General features: G+C 53.8%; 1 protein-coding gene across 7 annotated transcripts in view; it reads left to right on the top strand.

The window, feature by feature from the left end:
* The window catches only part of DUOX2 (dual oxidase 2), a 26,757-nt gene extending 8,441 nt beyond the window's left edge, over nucleotides 1-18,316 (top strand). For 5 of the 7 annotated variants that reach the window (XM_086848548.1, XM_086848550.1, XM_086848549.1 and 2 more), the window contains 32 exons: nucleotides 457-540; nucleotides 2,296-2,460; nucleotides 3,089-3,276; nucleotides 4,280-4,481; nucleotides 5,033-5,199; nucleotides 5,282-5,342; nucleotides 5,464-5,560; nucleotides 5,763-5,850; nucleotides 6,204-6,306; nucleotides 6,461-6,624; nucleotides 7,094-7,260; nucleotides 7,420-7,538; nucleotides 8,307-8,444; nucleotides 8,667-8,780; nucleotides 9,391-9,593; nucleotides 9,781-9,966; nucleotides 10,389-10,614; nucleotides 11,220-11,313; nucleotides 11,528-11,703; nucleotides 11,955-12,024; nucleotides 12,525-12,620; nucleotides 13,355-13,533; nucleotides 14,385-14,615; nucleotides 14,820-14,919; nucleotides 15,037-15,086; nucleotides 15,217-15,344; nucleotides 15,553-15,706; nucleotides 15,840-16,072; nucleotides 16,226-16,384; nucleotides 16,584-16,739; nucleotides 16,904-17,032; nucleotides 17,473-18,316. In XM_086848548.1, the coding sequence (XP_086704674.1) occupies nucleotides 457-540; nucleotides 2,296-2,460; nucleotides 3,089-3,276; nucleotides 4,280-4,481; nucleotides 5,033-5,199; nucleotides 5,282-5,342; nucleotides 5,464-5,560; nucleotides 5,763-5,850; nucleotides 6,204-6,306; nucleotides 6,461-6,624; nucleotides 7,094-7,260; nucleotides 7,420-7,538; nucleotides 8,307-8,444; nucleotides 8,667-8,780; nucleotides 9,391-9,593; nucleotides 9,781-9,966; nucleotides 10,389-10,614; nucleotides 11,220-11,313; nucleotides 11,528-11,703; nucleotides 11,955-12,024; nucleotides 12,525-12,620; nucleotides 13,355-13,533; nucleotides 14,385-14,615; nucleotides 14,820-14,919; nucleotides 15,037-15,086; nucleotides 15,217-15,344; nucleotides 15,553-15,706; nucleotides 15,840-16,072; nucleotides 16,226-16,384; nucleotides 16,584-16,739; nucleotides 16,904-17,032; nucleotides 17,473-17,595 (4,550 nt within the window). In that variant the 3' untranslated portion in view covers nucleotides 17,596-18,316. The remainder of the gene's footprint in view (nucleotides 1-456; nucleotides 541-2,295; nucleotides 2,461-3,088; nucleotides 3,277-4,279; nucleotides 4,482-5,032; nucleotides 5,200-5,281; nucleotides 5,343-5,463; nucleotides 5,561-5,762; nucleotides 5,851-6,203; nucleotides 6,307-6,460; nucleotides 6,625-7,093; nucleotides 7,261-7,419; nucleotides 7,539-8,306; nucleotides 8,445-8,666; nucleotides 8,781-9,390; nucleotides 9,594-9,780; nucleotides 9,967-10,388; nucleotides 10,615-11,219; nucleotides 11,314-11,527; nucleotides 11,704-11,954; nucleotides 12,025-12,524; nucleotides 12,621-13,354; nucleotides 13,534-14,384; nucleotides 14,616-14,819; nucleotides 14,920-15,036; nucleotides 15,087-15,216; nucleotides 15,345-15,552; nucleotides 15,707-15,839; nucleotides 16,073-16,225; nucleotides 16,385-16,583; nucleotides 16,740-16,903; nucleotides 17,033-17,472) is intronic. The other 2 variants (XM_086848551.1, XM_086848552.1) reach the window with 1 other exon arrangement.

Genomic DNA, 18,316 nt, shown 5'->3' with positions numbered 1-18,316 from the left:
AGCTGAGATGAGTGGACAGCTTGTAAGCTGGAACTGGAAGTCCTTGCTAGTATTAGCAAAGTAAAAAGTAAAGTAATAAAAATTAACACGAAGGAAATAAGGCAGGTGCTGATGCAAAAGTGCCAAGTCTTCCCTTGACTCACATGGACATTGTAGAAGCCAGAAGTAAGGAGAGGTTTCTGATCCAGTGAGAGAGAAGGAGAAAAGGAATGTCTTTTGGGATTAGACTGGTGGTGGCCAAAAATTGATCTGGAGACATCAGGATCACAAGCATGATTTTCTAATTTTAGCTATTGTCCCTCAAAAGGAGAGCAAAACTTGTCTAGAAAACTGCATATTTGGGAAGTTTCAGAAGAAATATGGGAACAGATCACAATGTAACTATAATTCTATAGCGGTGATGCTTGTTTCATGCTTTTTGCTGGCTGCTCATGAAGTGGGTCTTGTCTCTTCCAGGAGCCCAGGAGAGCATCTCGTGGGAGGTACAGCGCTACGATGGCTGGTACAACAACCTGCTGCACCACAGCCACGGCTCCGTGGGTGAGTGTCTGGTCTCGGGCTGGGAACGGAGGGATGGGGCCAGGTGAACTGCCCCTTGGGCATCTGGCTTGTTTTGTGGCTGAGACAGAATCCTTTCTGACCTGAGCCTGAACCAGGCAGGTCAGTGGACAACGGCACCTCCCATGGCCCTCAGTGGTCCCTAAATGCACCTGAGAGCCACGTGGAGCTGTGTGGAGTGGCCAGACAGCCCTTGGCTGGGCAGTGCCACATTTTGCTGCTGCCTAGCACAATCTGCAGGTTATGCTGGATCAGCCCCAGAGCAAAGCTGTGCCTTTGTGAGATCACTCAGAATATCCAAGGCGAGGAGGACCCAGCTCTTTTCAGCAGGTGTTTCTGTGATGTTCAGGGATCCCAGAGCTGCAAAAAATCATCTTTAGCCAAATGCAGCTCAGCCAGGATTCAGCTCAAGGCAGAAGAGTTCATGATCCAGGCATGCTGACCTATTGATTTCCTGCCCTGCAGAGAGCTGATACCATGCACTGCTTGGTACTGGGAGAGGCATTTGGGATTTCCCTGTGCCATTGCTGAACTGTTTCCTCGTGCCTACAGCCAGCCCATAGGCTCAGTTCTAGATGTCCCTGAGCCAGGGACCAGGACAGACCAGGCAGGGTCTTATCGAAAACACCAAAGATTCTGAATCGTCATTTCTGGCAGCCCAGGCTGGTCACCGCTCTGGTGACACACTGGCACAAGCTGCAGGGGCAGCTGCACAGCTTCCTCTCAGTCCAAAGGGCTCTTCCACAGGACAAGTGTGTCACCTGCCTTTGGTAACATCAAAGCCTGACAGGAAAAAACAGCCCTGGCAGATCAGGTCTTCCTCTTCTAGAGCAGACAGATCAGACCATAACTTTTGGAAACCAACATATGGAACCTGAGCCACAAACTAAGGCAGGAATTCAGGCTTTCCCAAAGTTCTGGGGAGCTCCAGTAAGGGGAGCCCACCACACTGGTGACAAGCTTTTTAAAATCAGTGAGAAATGACCTCCTGCCTCTGGGCTTTTCAGTTTCGGGACCAGCAGTGTGTGCAAAATCAGGGTGTTTCTCTCCCATCTTCACACTTGTCTTGCTGCTTCTATGGCTGTTCCCTCTCCTATTCCCTATGGTGCTGGCATTGCTGCCTGGGCATGTGGCCTCTGCAGTTCCTGGCATGGAATTCCTTGCTGGGATGTCCTCACTGGGGCTCAAATCTTCCTCCCCCTCGGGAAGCTGCCTGCTCTCCTACAGCCCCCTGACCCAAATTCCTGCCTCCCTGCATCTTCCACCCTTTCCCCTTTCCTGGGCTCCACTCTGGGCTCAGCTCCAGGGACCTTCTGCTCCCCCTGCTCCCAGTCAGGGAAGAAAAAACTATTGGAATGCCACCATTACCATACATCCCTTGGGGACCTACACTTTTGTAGGATTGCACAGTCAACATGGGACAACAGCTCAGCATTGCCCCAGTTACCGACTGGAGCAGCACCCCAGACCCCCAGGAGGCAACAGGGATGGCACATGGACAAGACAACTGGAAGAGAGGAAGATGGAGGATGGATGATCCCTCCTGGTTTTAAGAGTACTGATCAAAGTGTTGCAAGAAGTTTTGGGTGCTGACACCAAAACTCGCATGTTCTTGGCCACTCTAAGGACCTGTGCTATCCCCTCGCTGTCTCCTGGGACCCATATCCGTGTATCCCGCTCCAGCCATGCCTCCCTCTGGGTGCCACAGAACCCATTCCGTGTTTTTTGGTTCTGCAGGAGCCAGGCTGCTGCGTCTCCTGCCAGCCAACTACGCCGACGGCGTCTACCAGGCACTGCAGGAGCCCCATGTGCCCAACGCTCGCCAGCTGAGCCGGGCGGTGGCGTGGGGACCCTCGGGGCTGCCCTCCAGCAGGAACACAACTGTGCTGGCTGTCTTCTTTGGTAAGACCTGGGGCCCCACACCAACTGGAAAAAATGGTAGTGTGGGTGGTAAAATGTTGGTTTGTCTCACACACTCATGGGAGCGCTCCTCAGCCAGCCCTCCACAGCAGACCCATGTGGGGAGATCAGAGCCACAAAGCCTTGGCTACGACTTTAGCACAGCACTGTCCAGCTAGGAGAGTTCATGTGCATTTTTGGGGGCCTTTGCCGGTTGTCCCAAGTGCTGGTATTTGTCAGCTGGGAACTTCCTTGTTTCTTTTAGCAGTGGGGATGCCCCATTTCAAAAACACCAGAGAGATCCAGTAAGAGCCATGCTGGGCTGAACTGGTGCAAGTTGGAGCAGTTTTTTCTGTCTCCCAGGAGCTCAGTGGGGTCTTAGGTCTCCAGGCAGGGGGATGTTTGTCCCTGGAAAATCGTAGAACCCCAGAATGTTTGGGTTGGAAGGGACCTCAATGGTCATCTTGTTCCACTAGGCCAGGTTTCTTCAAGCCCTGTTCATCCTGGCCTGGGCCACCCTTGCTGCACATGATGGTCCCCTCAGCCTGCCTAGAGCTGCCCTAGCTGGGGTCCTGCTCCAGGTGCTGGCAGCAGTCCTGGCAGCTGCTGACCAAGGTTTGGTGTCTGTCAGGTTTCCATGTGTTCTTGGACATCATGGAGACAGAGAAACCCGGCTGCCCTGCTGAGTTCCTTAACATCTACATCCCACCTGGAGATGTGGTGTTTGACCCTGCCGGCACTGGAGATGTGGTGCTGCCCTTCCAGCGCAGCTGCTGGGCAGCAGGGACGGGGCAGAGTCCCAACAACCCCCGGGAACAGGTGGGTGTGCTTCCCTCTGCTCTCTGCCCCTCCGTCTAAGTTCTTCCTCACTCACCATCAGGGTCTGTAGCAGCCAAGATAACTGGCAAAAATAAAATGAGAGCACTGCTATGCCCCTAAAAATGTACATCTCTCAAGTGTTTGAGCCAGTGAAAGGAATCCAAAGTCAACTTCCAAGTTTTGCATTGAGCAACACTAATGATTGCCCAAGATCAAAGCATTTCCTGGACAAAGAAAAGGTAATCAGGTCAGTTAATTATCTCAGATTGTTTTAGGCACCAAGTCCTGTCTTTAATAGTGTATCACAAAGTTGCAGTGCTCCTCTGAATTTCAGTCACTTTGGAAAATCCAGGTTTTCCCCCAGTTTGTCTGGATTTTGCTGTTCTGCTTGTGCTCCCCAGGTTTCTTTCATGCTGGAGATCTTCCCAGCCAAAATCACTGAAGTGAAACACCCCCCCTGAACCTTTCACGTGACAAACCCTGAAGAGACCAGTTTAGAAAGACATGTTGTTATCAACATTTAAAAGCTAAAAAAACTCCAGCATGTTTTCAGGATAAAAAGTATGTTTCCATGCAAACATTTGGCAGGGGAGATACTCATCATGCTGCCAGGACAGTGGGACATTTTGATGCAGGGTCAGAGGGGACAGCTCTGGTGTTCCCAGCTTCCCCAGAGATGGGTTACAAAACCCTTCCAGTCTACATGGGGACTCACAGACTCTGCTTCTGGGCATTGTCAAAATAATTGGGGGGAAAAACAATCCCAGATGTGCTTTTGAAAAGCCTGTACCCGGTCTTTTCCTCTACCTGGCACTAATTCCTGAAGTTTGCACAGATTGCCTGTGCATTTATTTGCTTCCTGAGAGCTCTTGTCAAAATAGGGTTAAAGCAGACTGCTTTTCAAGAACAAAAGGGACAGACTTGGGCTTTCCAGACCTCTCTTTTACACCTTTCCAGTGAGATCCTGGCAGCTGTTAATGCCTCTTCCCTGTGCCTGCCCTAGACCAACGGGATGACAGGCTGGCTGGACGGTAGCTCCATCTACGGTCCCTCACACTCCTGGAGCGATGCCCTGAGGAGTTTCCTGGGGGGACAGCTGGCATCAGGGCCCAGCAGCAGCCTCCCGAGGCAGACAGATGGGAGGGTTCCCATGTGGAAGGCACTGGATCCGTCCACGGGACAGGGAGGTCTCCAAGGGATCTACGGTAATGGTGGCGTTCCAATAGTTTTTTCTTCCCTGACTGGGAGCAGGGGGAGCAGAAGGTCCCTGGAGCTGAGCCCAGAGTGGAGCCCAGGAAAGGGGAAAGGGTGGAAGATGCAGGGAGGCAGGAATTTGGGTCAGGGGGCTGTAGGAGAGCAGGCAGCTTCCCGAGGGGGAGGAAGATTTGAGCCCCAGTGAGGACATCCCAGCAAGGAATTCCATGCCAGGAACTGCAGAGGCCACATGCCCAGGCAGCAGTGAGAGACTAGCTCTGATCCCAGCTGCACTCCTCCGGGGAAAAGGGCTGATGCTGACACAAACCCACTCAGCTTTGAATTCCTCATCTGCCCAACATTTGGTCCATGCTGGGGGCCCGGTGCTGCTTTTCACTTGCCCAGGTTTTCCAGGTTGCTGGTCTGCCTGGGGAGGAGGGAAGGGTGAGGCCACAAGGGGACCCTGGGCTGGATCAGCAGGGTTCGGTGTGCTCCCCCAGCCACGGGCAAAGATAGACCCAGTGGTCACATCCCCCACTGATGGTCGTGGTGGCTCTTGCAGACCTGGGGAGTGCTTGGGGGAATGAGAACCCCTTCCTGCAGGCCGAGAGCATTGCCTGGTTTCGGTACCACAACCACCTGGCCACAGAACTGGCCCAGAAGCATCCTGCCTGGTCTGATGAGGATCTGTTCCAGCACACCCGCAAGAGGGTCATCGCCACTTTCCAGGTGAGGGATGGGGCCCCCCAGCTCTGCTGGGACTCCCAACACCTTGCACGGTTCTGGCCCTGACCCAGTTTCTGTTCCCCAGAGCATTGTTCTGTACGAGTGGCTGCCAACTCTGCTGGGCACACAGGTCCCGGAGTACCGAGGTGAGGGGTAGGCAGGCAATGGAGTGTTGGAACCAGGGGTAGGGGGGCCAGGGGAGCTCCTGGCTGGGGAGGGGGAGGGACTTTGGCCCCTTTTCTCTCCAGCCTGGCTACTGCCCCACAGGTTACCAGCAGCACCTGGACCCCAGCCTCTCTCCAGAGTTCGTGGCGGCTGCAGGGCAATTCCTGGCCACCATGGTGCCTCCAGGTGTTTACAAGAGGTAGGAGCAGCCTGGTGGGACTAAGGGACTGCCCATGTGAGGGGAGGGGATGCCCAGGCTGGCTTGGTGACTGACAGTGGTCTTTGTTGGGATGGTCTCTGTCCCTTCCCGCGTCCTGCCCTCGGCTGAGGCAGCCAAGCTCTGACAGCTCCAGGCAGCCCTGGCTCAGGGCTGTGGCTTCAATCCTTCTCTGTTCTTCCAGAGACACCAAGTGCCGGTTCCAGAACGTTTCTGTCTCAGGTGGCTCATTCCCAGCAGTGCGGCTCTGCAACAGCTACTGGAACAGAGAGGTACAGGGGAGGGAGCACGGGGGTCCTGAGGATGTGGTAGGCTGGCCAGGGGGCTTCTTCCCTTGCTCTGTGCTATGGGGTACTCCACAGGGGTCTGTAAGGGAAACTGGCTGCAGAGCATGACAGCCAGACAAGGGGTGAGAGATCCTCCCCATCCAGAACCCCCAGTCTTCAGCTGAGTCAGGCTCAGACCTCAAGGCTGACCTGATGTGGAGGAGATGAGCCTGGAAGAGGTCCCCGATTCCCCTACGCCATGAAGTCAGCACCCCTGGGGGCACCAGTTCAGGGCTGTGGGGCTGCTTCCTGTCCTCCCTCATGGAAGAGGAAACACTTGCTCCTCCCATGCCTCTCAGAGCCCCGCGCTGCAGCAGGCAGAAGATGTGGACAACCTCCTGCTGGGGATGAGCTCACAGGTAGCAGAGCGGGAGGACAACATTGTGGTGGAAGATCTCCAAGGTCTGTACGCAGCTGTGTCCAAGGCTGTGCTGGGGCAGGGTGGGGAGGCAGGGCCATTGCCTCCTCCATCAGCACCCAGGCACACGCTGGAGCTTCAGCCTTTCCAACGGAGGTGCCGAGAGCTGCAGGACACATGAGGCATGTCCACCCACAGATTACTGGTACGGGCCCCTGCGGTACTCCCGCACCGACTACGTGGCCAGCTGGCTCCAGCGCGGGCGAGACCTTGGCCTGCCAACCTATAACCAAGTGCGGCAGCATTTTGGGTTGAAACCTCTCCAAAACTGGTCAAACCTTGCCCCACACCTGGAGCCACAGGTAACAGGGAACCGGTCTGGGCAAGGAATGTATGTGGGCCAAAGGATGACGGGACATTCCAGGCAGGAACTGAATTCTGCAGCATCACAGGAGGAGGGAGATGAGTGCATGTCCTGCCCTGGCTGATTTTCATACCCACAGGGGGGTAACTGTGTAATTTTCATTCTTGCATTGGGGTAACTGCGTAATTACATGGCATGAATAAACCATCCTGCCCCAGTGCTGCACTCCCCTGCCACCGGGCACTCTGCTCATCCTAGAGCTGAGATGCTCTGGGAGTGATGCCCAATTGCTTAAGTTCAAGCCATGAGCTCGAGGCTGTGTGAGGCTCAGCAACTTCCCAGCCCACAGATGGGTGTGATTCCTGGGAAATGTGCACTCCTTACATCTCCTAAGGCTTGCCAACACTTTCCGATGCCCTGGCAGAATTCCCTGTGCTCACGGATGCGTGGTGGGGGTTTCTCACCAGGTCCTGCAGAAGGTCGCTGCCCTGTATGCCAACAACGTGGCTGGGCTGGAGATGCTCCCTGGAGGCATGCTGGAGGCTGAGGGCTCCCTCTTCTCTACCATCATCCTGGAACAGTTTGTGCGCCTGCGTGATGGCGACAGGTTTTGGTTTGAAAACACCAAGAATGGGTAATGGCTTTGTCCCTGGCTGGCAGCTGCTCTGCAAACCCCAGTAACACGTGAAAACTGAGGCTGGAGGAAAAAGCATCCTCCAGCTTCCTCAGTTCCCTCCTGTTGCTGGTCAGTGATGCCTGGTGCAACTACTCTTCTCCACGTCCCTTTCCTCAGGCTGTTCACAGAGGAGGAAATCAGGGAGATCCGTAACACCACCTTTCACAGCGTCCTGACCTCCGTCACCTCTGCCAAATCCACAGATCTCCAGCCCCACGTGTTTGTTTGGAGACAGGGTGAGTGCACCGTGCAATGGGAGGGCACGGGGAGGGAATGGCCCTAGCAAGGCAGCAAGGAAGACAGAGTCATCCCAGTGACACAGCTGGTGAGTAAATGACACAGGGAACACATCAGGTTTGGGCTTTCTCAAGCCTCACACCTGCTATGACCCTAAACCAGCAAAATGGGCACAAAGTGCAAGGGTTGCTTGTGAGCAGGACGTTGATGCATGATGCAGATGTTGAAAGAGGGGTGAGGTGCAGGGTCATCCCAAGGGGAAAATGCACATTACTGTTTGGCATAATGCCTTTTCCTCTTGGAATCTTGCCACACTCTTCCCATTTACTGTAAGCATTTCATTCATTCTGGCAATATTCCAGACCTTGTAAGCTGCTCTTGTTCCCTTGGTGTGCATTCCTTGTAACCACACCAGGAGGACTCCCTGGATTTGCAGCATCCAGGAGAGCAGAGGCTCTTAGCCCCAGTTTGCTGTGGCCCAGGGTGCCTCTTGGTCAGCCCATCCCAACAGGAGAGGTGAAGGTGCTGAAACTCCAGAGATCTCGAGTACAGTTCTGTGCTTGGTTTGCTGTGGTGGGCAAAGGTTGAGCCCAAACCCAAAGGCTGTCATCCCCTAGATCTGGAGTTTAAATCATGCACCCCAATTCTGCAGTGCTGGGTCACTCAGCCATGAACCCCATCAACATCTTGATGCAGAGATTCCTGGGGGTGGTTCAGGTGAGCTGGGTACAAGGCCAGTGACACTCACAGCCTGTTTGCCCCTGCAGGGGACCCGTGCCCCCAGCCCCAGCAGCTGACAGCTCAACACCTGGCCAGCTGCACGCCCATGATGGTGCTGGACTACTTTGCAGGCAGTGGTGCAGGCTTCGGGATCATCATCGTTGTCCTCTGCTGCCTACCCCTGGGTTTGTCACTGTTTCTTCTTCCTGTCACTCTTCTCCTCCTCGTCCTCTCCACCGGAGAAAGGGGCTGAGTGCCCATGGACAAAGCACCTCCCAGCAGGAGCTGCTGAGTCCCGGTCACTGCTGAGGTGCTTCAGCTGGCAGGGTCCTTGGGCTCCAGGAGGGAGCCAAAAGGGGAAAGGAGCTTTGTGATCTCTCATGCCTCCTTCTCCCGTGTGTCCCCAGTGACTCTGTTTGTGGCCTGGGTTGTTGCCACTCTTCGCAAGAAAGATTTCAAGAAGCTGCAGGGGAAGCAGAGCACCAGTGTGCACAGGGAGGTGTCTGGCAAGGCCACACACGGTAAGGTGGCACCATCAACCCTGCTGTGGCAGCTGGTGCTGCTGCTGCTGCAGTCAGGGCACCCACTGAGGCAGAGCTGGGCCTGGGGCCTTATACCCAGATGGGATGCAAAGAGGAGCTGTTTCCCCAGGAGCATAGTCAAGCAATGGAACAGGAAGCCCTGAGAACTTGGTAGCCCATCCTATCCAAGACCTGACCAGATAAAGCCTTGAGCAGACTGATCTGTGACTGGTCCTACTTTGGGCAGGAGGTTGGGCAAGATACCCTTACAACCTGAGTCCCTTCCAATCTGAGTCATCCTAATTCCCGTAATTCCAATCCACCCCAGATCACACCTTTCCTGAAGGAAACCCGTGTAGAGCAATTGCACCAGCAGTTTCAGGACAGGGACAGTATCTCCTTGCTCTGCATACTGGAAAAGTCCTGCCTCCCTGCTCCATAGTCTGTACTCCTCCTGCATCCGTGTGCTTGAGCTCTGCAGTTAGGAGACCATCACCATTCCTTTAAGATATGGCTGGTCATGAAATCACTCTCAAATGGCCTCTTGGTGAAGGAGGTTCTGAGATGAGTAGGAACCTTTCCATCTGAGTTCTGTGCTCTCTCCCACCAGCCATGGAGTGGCATGGGCCCAAGACAGACAACTCTCCTGTCTACATTCAGCTCCAAGATGACAAAGTGCTCAAAGTACTGGATAGCAGAGGGTCTGTACTCCGGAGCATCAACCTGAAAGCCCACCAGAAAGTGGAGGTGATCCTCTCCAACAACAAAGGGAACAAAGCTCTGCTCCTGAAGAGCCCCAAGGAGTATGACCTGGTAAGTACCATGGGTTATGACACCTTCCCCTAGACCCTCCACGGTCCCCTGCACCACCCAGCTGGTGGCACTGGAAGCAGTGTAAGTCCTTGAAGGGAGGTTGTGGCCTCCTGAGAACCACCGGCTCCAGCAAATACCATGGAGCTGAGCCTCTGATGGTTACAGCCAGTCTGTGGGTCCTTTGCAGGTGCTGCTCTTCAATGAGGAGGCCGAGAGGAGCATCTTTGTCGGGAAGCTAGGAGACTACTTGAAGGAGAGCAGATTTGACCTGTATCTGTATGAGATGAAGGAGCAGAGCCTGATGAAACGGGCAGTCACCCAGCGGCAGAGAAAACAAATTCTGGAGACTTTCTTCAGGCACCTGTTTGCTCAGGTGTGTAGAGGTATAGCAAGCCCTGATGTGTGGGGGAAGGTTTTCCTCTATTGATTAAGCAATGAAAGCTGGGGCTGGTGGTCTCTGTAAGAGCTGGTAAGCCACACACAAGGAAGCTTCCCATACTTCCAGGACCGAGGGACATTTTCCTTTGCAGAAGACAAAAGGGGATCTGCTGCAATGATACAAGTGTCTAAAGTGGCAAAAAGACTGTTGGATGATGTAACAGGTCTCCAGAGTGGTCTGTTGCGTGGAGTGTGAGAAGTCACATGGTGTAGGAGAGACGCGGGACTTTCTCCACGGTATCTGCCAGGTTTTGTGCCAGGGAGCCCCCAATGTTTGTGCAGTAGGTCAGAAAGAAAACACCAGCCTTCTGCTCTGCCATCACTCACAGCATTTCTTTTGTGGGACACAACCTGCAGGTTCTGGAAATCGACAGATCCGATGCTGGGGAGCTCAGATTTGAATCTTCACAGAAGGCAAAGGAGTCTCTTACGTGTGAGCTGAGCAGAGCTGAGTTTGCTGAAGCACTGGGGCTCAAAGAGCACTCCATGTTTGTGGATTCCATGTTCTCCCTGGCTGACAAAGATGGCAATGGCTACATCTCCTTCCGGGAGTTCCTGGACATCTTGGTGGTCTTCATGAAAGGTGGGAGCTGGAGCTGGTTAATGCCTCCATCTGCTGCCCTAGGACCTGTTTCTAGGCTCTATCAGAGTGAAGGACAAGATTCACCCGGCAGGCCAACCTGTAGGCACTGCTACAGATTAAAATTTCCTTCACTCAGGACAGCTTCAGCCGGGGATATGGGCATGACAACACGTAGTTGTGTTTTCTGGAAGACAAGGGGAGCTGTCTTCCACCACCACAGACATGTCTGCCCTTTCTCCTGAAGGGACTGTGCATCCTGCACTTGAGAGATGATAGTAAGCGTGTCTGATATCTGATTCCCCCTAAATGGCCACTGGAACGGTGGATTCATAGGTGGAGGTGTTGAATGCCAGATTCAACCAAAACAACTCCCAGAAAAATCATTGCCCTGCAAAAGCACACTCTGACTTGGAAAAATAATGCACAAGGAAGAATGTGTGTCTACCCAGTATTTCATCTTGCACTTGAGACAGTCAAGTGGAAGGGTGAGGCTTCACTGCTGCAGTGAAAACAACAAATGAAACATTCAAAAACAACATATGAAAGCATCTTTGTTGATGAAAATAGGATCTTGTTCATACTTTGCCTCTTCCTCTCCCCACCAGGGTCCCCAGAGGAGAAGTCCAAGGTGATGTTCAGGATGTATGACATTGATGAGAATGGATTCCTCTCCAAGGAGGAGTTTCTGAGGATGCTCAGGTACTCTTCCTCCTCTCTCCTAATGTCTTCACAATGTTTATAGACGTGTTCAGAAGCAGGTCCCAGCCTCTGTGCTTCAGGCCGCATGAAGACCATGGACTCAACACTTGCCGAGAGTCTGTTTCTCCCATGAAGCTGGTCTGGGACTCTGGGACTCAGCCCTGTGTTGTTTGAGGGGTTCAGCTGGTGTTCCCATCTTGCCTCCTTGCTCCAGGTCCTTCATTGAGATCTCCAACAACTGCCTGTCAAGAGAGCAGGCAGAGCAGGTGACCGAGTCCATGTTCCAGGCCTCAGGGTTTCAGGACAGGGATGAGCTGACGTGGGAGAATTTCCACTACATGCTGCGGGACCATGACAGTGAGCTGCGGCTCACCCAGCTCTGTGTCAAAGGTCAGTGGGCACGAGCACTGGGACACCCCAGGTCCTGCAAGGCTGGAGGCAATGGGCAGCACCCAATAGGTAGCTCTCAAATCCTGGCCCATCAATCTCCCCACTTCAGCTTCAGTACAGGGGCATCGGCTTTTGCTTTGTGTATGACATGTTTGGGTCAGTTCAGAGCTTTTCCCTGCCCACAGGAGATTCCTAAACTTTGTCTTGCACCTTCTGAATGACTTCTGAATTGTCCTTTTGTCCCCTCAAAGGTGTCCCTGAGGTGTTCAAGCAAAATCTGCACAACTCTGCCTCCTTCATAAAAAAGAAAGAGCCCAAAGGGTAAGCTCCCTTCCTTAGTGTCACTGTTGCTATTCCTTCTCTTGTTGCCCTGGCCCACATCCATCCTTCGTCCCAAGCCTTCCAACAAAGGCTCCCACACTGGGATGTTGGATGTTGGAACTCCCAGCGCTGGGGAATGGATAGGAACTGCATGCTGGGTGCTGCAGTGGGGCTGCTGTCCCCCTCCCCAGGCACAGCCAGAAGGGAGGAATTCCCTCCTGCAGGGCCCTGCTGCATCCTCTGTGTGGAGATGGGAGCCCCGTGTTGCTCTTCACATATAGCATATATGTGAATATAACATATATATAACATATAACACAGGGGTTATCTTGGGGTGAATCCAGACCATGTGACACTGAAGTTAATGCAGGCAGGCTTGTGGAAAAGAGCTGGACATGTTCCCAGCTGAGCCTGAGATGAGGAGTGGAGAAAAGGGGAAAATTTTGGCAAGCACTTCTGGCAAATAGAGCTTTGGGCTAGACATAGCTCTATTTCCACAGAACCATCTCAGAGGAGAAGAAAGACCCAAATCTGGATGCTGTGGGTCACTATATGGAGCAAGAAGGCCAAGAACTGAGGAAGAGACCAGGAAGAAAGTGAGTCCCCTCTCTGGCTGTGCCTCTGAGGCTTGGGCTCATCCTATTTGCTGTTTCTTACATCTCTGTGTCAGACTGGGTAGTCCTCCAGTCAAATGGTGCTGCTCCAAGGAGGCACTCATTGGCCAGGGAGCTACAGAAACAGTCCCATCTTGGCAGGACAGTGCCATAGTTGGGTCTGGGTGATGTGCCTCTACAAACAAAAACCACCCAAACAAATGAAGTGGCCAACTCCAGAGGCTGGCATAGTGGTTTTTAGAGAGAGGTCTTGTCTGACAGTTCCTGCCTGCACTCCTCTGCTTCCTGGGCTGCTGCTGGTTCACCTGGGCTGCCTACAAGAGCTGCACGAGAGAATTTGGTCCTCCCTGCTGTGGCAGCAGCAAGTATTTATTCAAGGAAGCAGTTCAGATGCTGTAATTGATGGCCAGAATAGCTTGGTTTGCCTTAATTGAACCAGTTAAGGAAATGCCCCTTTTGTGGATAATTTTTGATTGTTGAATATTACTATGAAATTTTCTTTTGTAGTTCTCATCTACAATTTCATTTGTGAGTCATTGCCTCTACATTTGCTAACTTCTGAAGGCATTGCAGGGCAGGCTGATTTAAGGTCACCCTCTGATGGTGTGCTCTTCAGGTCATCCCTGTCACTACTTTGACAAGAAACCCAAACTTGGGCCCTGAGCCATTCCTTGCCAGGGAAACCTGGTGGTGACCAGCACTCCTGTATTTGCCAGGGCGAACCAGTACCAGCTGCATCTGTACACAGAAGCACAACGGAGGAGATACGAGAGGAACAGAGTTCAGCAGAAGATCCAGGAGTTCAAGCGCTTTGTTGAGAATTACCGGCGCCATATTGTCTGTGTCATCCTCTTCTCTGCCATCACCACTGGTGTCTTTGCCGAGAGAGCCTACTGTGAGTAGCCTACTGTGAGTAGCCTACTGTGAGTAGCCTACTCACTACTGTGGGTGCCCACCCCGCCCCGCTGTGCGGGGCCTGGCCTTCATGCCTCAAAGCTGGTGGTTGCTTGGGGTGTGATGAGGACTTGCCCAGCACAACTTTGGGCAACAGTGTCAGTCCTCCCATGGACTGAGGGTCCCCAAAGGATCGCTGAGATTAGAAGGGATCTCTGGAAGGGTCTGGTCCAATGCCCTTTTCCAAAGCTGAATGAGGCTGCTGAAGGTCTTGTCTAGAGAAGATGTGAAGAGTTCCAAGGCTGGTGACTCCACCACCTTGCTGGGCCTGTGCTGGTTTTTGACCATCCTCCCTTTGGAGAGTTTCAAGGATTCAAACCTGAATTTTCTACAGTGAAACTCATGCTCTTGTCTCACATCCTTCCACTGTGCACCCCTGAGAAAGACTTGCTCTGTGTGCCCATGGAATGGCTGCAGACAGCCAGCTTCCCTGACCCATCTCCTCCAGCCTGAACAAGCCCATTTCCCTTACATAGACATCTCTATGATGTCCTCCAGCTTCCATCCATCCTGGTGGTCTCCACTGGACTCTTTCCAGTTTATGGACACCTCTTATATTGGACTCCCCAACTGAGGCCAAGGTGAAGATTCCCAGGGGGACATTCTCCTCCCTGGATCTGCAATGACCCTGTCACCCAGAAGTTCTGGGTCATTGTGCCCCTTTCCCCACACAAACCCATCCCTGTGGTGTCCTGTTTGTGGTAGAGCCACACAGGTGGCTGTCCCCTTGTTGCAGGAAGGATCATGACCCTCAGCGCTGGGCACATGACACCCCCTCCTCTCTCTCCCCAGACTACGCCTTTGCATCCCCCAGCACTGGAATTGCACAGACCACCTTCGTGGGGATCATCATCTCCCGGGGATCGGCTGCCTCCATCTCCTTCATGTACTCCTACATCCTGCTGACCATGTGCCGTAACCTCATCACTGTCCTGCGGGAGACCTTCATCAATCACTACATCCCCTTCGACGCCGCCGTCGACTTCCACCGCTGGATTGCCATGGCAGCCCTGATTTTCTCAGGTGGGTGGGCTGCTACGGGCTGTGGGTGGGCAGGACCAGGAAGCAGCTTAAAGACCTTGCAGAGACGTAGATGCCTTGTGCTACAGAAGAGGAGGAATCTCCGGGTCCCTGGGGACATTACCAGAGTCTGACACATCTCTATCCAAGTGATCCAAGTGATCACATCAAGTGATACTTTTTTCTCCGTGTGTTTGTCTCTTACAGTGCTCCACACTGCAGGTCACATAGTGAATGTCTACATCTTCTCAGTCACACCTCTCAGCGTGCTGTCCTGCCTCTTCTCCAACGTCTTCACAGATGACGGGTAGGTGGAATTTGAAGCAGAGTCCAGACAGGGTGTCCTGGACATGGTCAGAAATAAAAACGGAAACCATTAGTTCATTCTGGTCTCTCCATGGTGCAATCTCTTGTCCTTCTCCAGGTCACAGCTGCCACAGAAGTATTACTGGTGGTTCTTCCAGACTGTTCCAGGTGAGAACACCTAGCAGGCAGACCTGCACACCTGTGACCAGGATGGGCAGCCCTCTGCCCAGTCCAGTTAGTGCCCCTGTGGGGCTGGCCTGTTCTCCCCCACAGGGCCTCCCAACTGTTCTTCTCACAGGCATGACAGGAGTGCTGCTGCTCGTGGTCCTTGCTGTGATGTATGTGTTTGCCACCCACCACTTCCGGCACGTCAGCTTTCAGGGCTTTTGGATCACTCACCACCTCTATGTGCTGCTCTACATCCTGGTAAGGGATTTGGGCCGGAATGGAGGGATGGTGCCAACATGCTGCAGGCCTCTAGGTCAAGTCAGTGCAGCTGATGAGATGGAATAGCTTGGGGTAGTCCCAAGGGAGATGGTAGCCCCAGTCCTGGCTCTCCATTGCTGTTGAGCTGCAATAAAATCACCGCTGGGGTGATGACTTACCTCGCTAAAGGGTTCTGCTCCCTGCCCAGGTCATCATCCATGGCAGCTATGCACTGATCCAGCAGCCCCGTTTCTACATCTACTTCATCATCCCAGCTCTCATCTACAGTGCAGACAAGCTGCACAGCCTGAGCAGGAAGAAGGTGGAGATCAGTGTGGTGAAAGCTGAGCTCCTGCCCTCAGGTACCACAACATCCCTGGTCACACAGCACCAGCCCAGCCCAGACTCCCCGCATCAGGGGCTGCAGCGATGGCGGAAACATCGACTCCGCAACATCTCCAACTTAACAGAGCCGCCTCCCCGATTTCCCCACAGGTGTCACGCACCTGCAGTTCCAGCGGCCACAGGACTTTGACTACAAGTCTGGGCAGTGGGTGCGCATCGCCTGCGTGGCCCTGGGCACCAGCGAGTACCACCCCTTCACGTTGACCTCGGCTCCACACGACGACACGCTGAGCCTGCACATCCGCGCCGTTGGGCCCTGGACTACCCGTCTGCGGGAACTCTACTCTCCCAAGAACCTGGCCCTCCTTGGCACACTGCCCAAGGTGAGCCATGCATAGGATGTCACCCACGGGGACATCTGAGCCCAAGAGCCTCTTGGCAACGGGTTGTGCCAAGTTCCAGGCACTTCTCCAGCCCTGAGGGCTTCCACGAGCTGGGCAAGCAGAGACTTCTGCTAACAGCTGATTCCCTTCCAGCTGTACCTGGATGGGCCCTTTGGGGAGGGCCACCAGGAATGGAACAAGTTTGAGGTGTCGGTGCTGGTGGGAGGAGGCATTGGGGTGACACCCTTCGCATCCATTCTCAAGGACCTGGTCTTCAAGTCATCAATAAACTCCAAGCTGCTGTGTAAGAAGGTAAGAGTATGTGAAAGATAAGCCCCCCTAAGAGGCTGGACTCCATGATCGCAGGGGTCTTTTCCAACCTAATTGATTCTGTGATTCTGAGATGCCTCCTGTGGCTGCTGGCCTCTTTGGGGGTAAAATCCTCTGTGGAGTCCATGGGCATTCATAAAGATGCTGGCCCCGCTCTGGGCCTCATTCGACTGTGCCACAGATCTACTTCATCTGGGTGACGCGCACACAGCGGCAGTTTGAGTGGCTGACTGACATCATTCGGGAGGTGGAAGAATCGGACAAGAACAACTTGGTTTCTGTGCATATCTACATCACACAGCTGGCCGAGAAGTTCGACCTGCGCACCACCATGCTGGTGAGCCTGCACATCCAACAGGGAGGATGCCAGGCCATGCCGGGCCATGCCGGGCCCTGCCAGGCCATGCTGGGCCCTGCCAGGCCATGCTGGGCTGTGCCAGGCCATGCTGGGCCATGCTGGGCCGTGCTGTGCCGTCTGACATGCACCAATGTCTCTTTCAGTACATCTGTGAGCGGCACTTCCAGAAGGTGCTGAACAAGAGTCTATTCACAGGGCTGCGCTCCATCACCCACTTTGGGCGCCCTCCTTTCGTACCCTTTTTCAGCTCGCTGCAGGAGGTGCACCCTGAGGTCAGTGTCTGGCTGGGGAGAGGAGCAGGTGCACCCACTGCCCATTGTGGAGGACTGGTCCCAGCCTGTCCCCAAGGTCCTGGAGACCTCAGTGGCATCTGCACCAAGAACACAGTGGAAGGGGAATGAATCCTGTTTTCCTTCTGGAGCCAGGCGGAGCTACAAGAGTCAGCAATGCCCCATACCAGCCAAACTCCTCCTGCTATTGCAGGACCCTGGCTGCAACCAGCGGTCAGAGCTGGGGGGCTCCCATCCCTCCTCCATGGCTCTGCCAGCTCCATGGGAATGTGACAACCTCCCCAAAAGCCTCTGGAGGCTGAGAAAGACTGCTCAGCCAGCATCCATGGCCAAAGCTGTCAGAGAGCAAGGGATCGAGAGGGGCTGGACTGTGGGGAGACCTGGTGCTGCAGTCTGACCCCTTTGGCTCCCTCCTTCCCCAGGTGCAAAAGATCGGGGTGTTCAGCTGTGGCCCGCCCGGGATGACAAAGAGTGTGGAGCAGGCTTGCCGGCAGATGAACAAGAAGGACCAGACCTACTTTGCACATCACTATGAGAATTTCTGACCCAGCCTCACACTGTTCCACCCTCTGGCTGCAGCTGTATTTTTTCACTCCAGCACCTAGCAGCAACACTTCAAGCAGCCATGGTCCCAGGCTCCCACCCACCAGCGTCCCCAGGTGAAAGCCATGCACAGCTCACAGCAGGGATACTGAGACTGCAGAGCAGAGAGTGGTGTGATAGTGAAGCCTTGCCAGCCCAGCACTGCATGGCCCCTGTGTGAACCCCTGAGCCCAGGACCATCCACACATCCCTGCAGCCCCACACCCAGGGTCACGCTGGTGTGTCCCAATCCAGAAAACTCACTCTTTGAGTTAATCCCAGCTCTGCCACCTTAATCACACAAGACAGAGCTTGTGCTCTGCTGGAGGACTCAGGGAATGTCTCTGACCAGCTTTGAGGAACAGCTTGGTGCCTGCACAATCTGAACTCACAGCACTTTGTTCCAAGACCCATGTGGTGAACAGATGGGGTGAGGAGCCAGCAAGCCCCCTGCTATCCCTCTTCTTGAAACAGCTTTCCTCACATACTCTTCAGTGCCTTCTTCTGCCTTCTGTGGGTTTGCATAGGGCCTTAGCTGGGTTTGCATTGGCTTCTTCCAGCACTGTCATAGTCCTTTGACCAGGGATCAGTAGTGCTTGTTTAAGTAATGCCTGACTTTGTATCACTGCTGCTTTTGCAGGCTGTGGTTTAGCTCAAATAAAGCTGACTGAAGTCTTAAAATGC

Source organism: Cyanistes caeruleus, chromosome 13 (genome assembly GCF_971803275.1).
Source record: "Cyanistes caeruleus chromosome 13, bCyaCae1.hap1.1, whole genome shotgun sequence".
Taxonomy (NCBI): domain Eukaryota; kingdom Metazoa; phylum Chordata; class Aves; order Passeriformes; family Paridae; genus Cyanistes; species Cyanistes caeruleus.
Note: the sequence above shows the minus strand (reverse complement) of the source record. Positions and strands in the feature narration are given on the sequence as shown.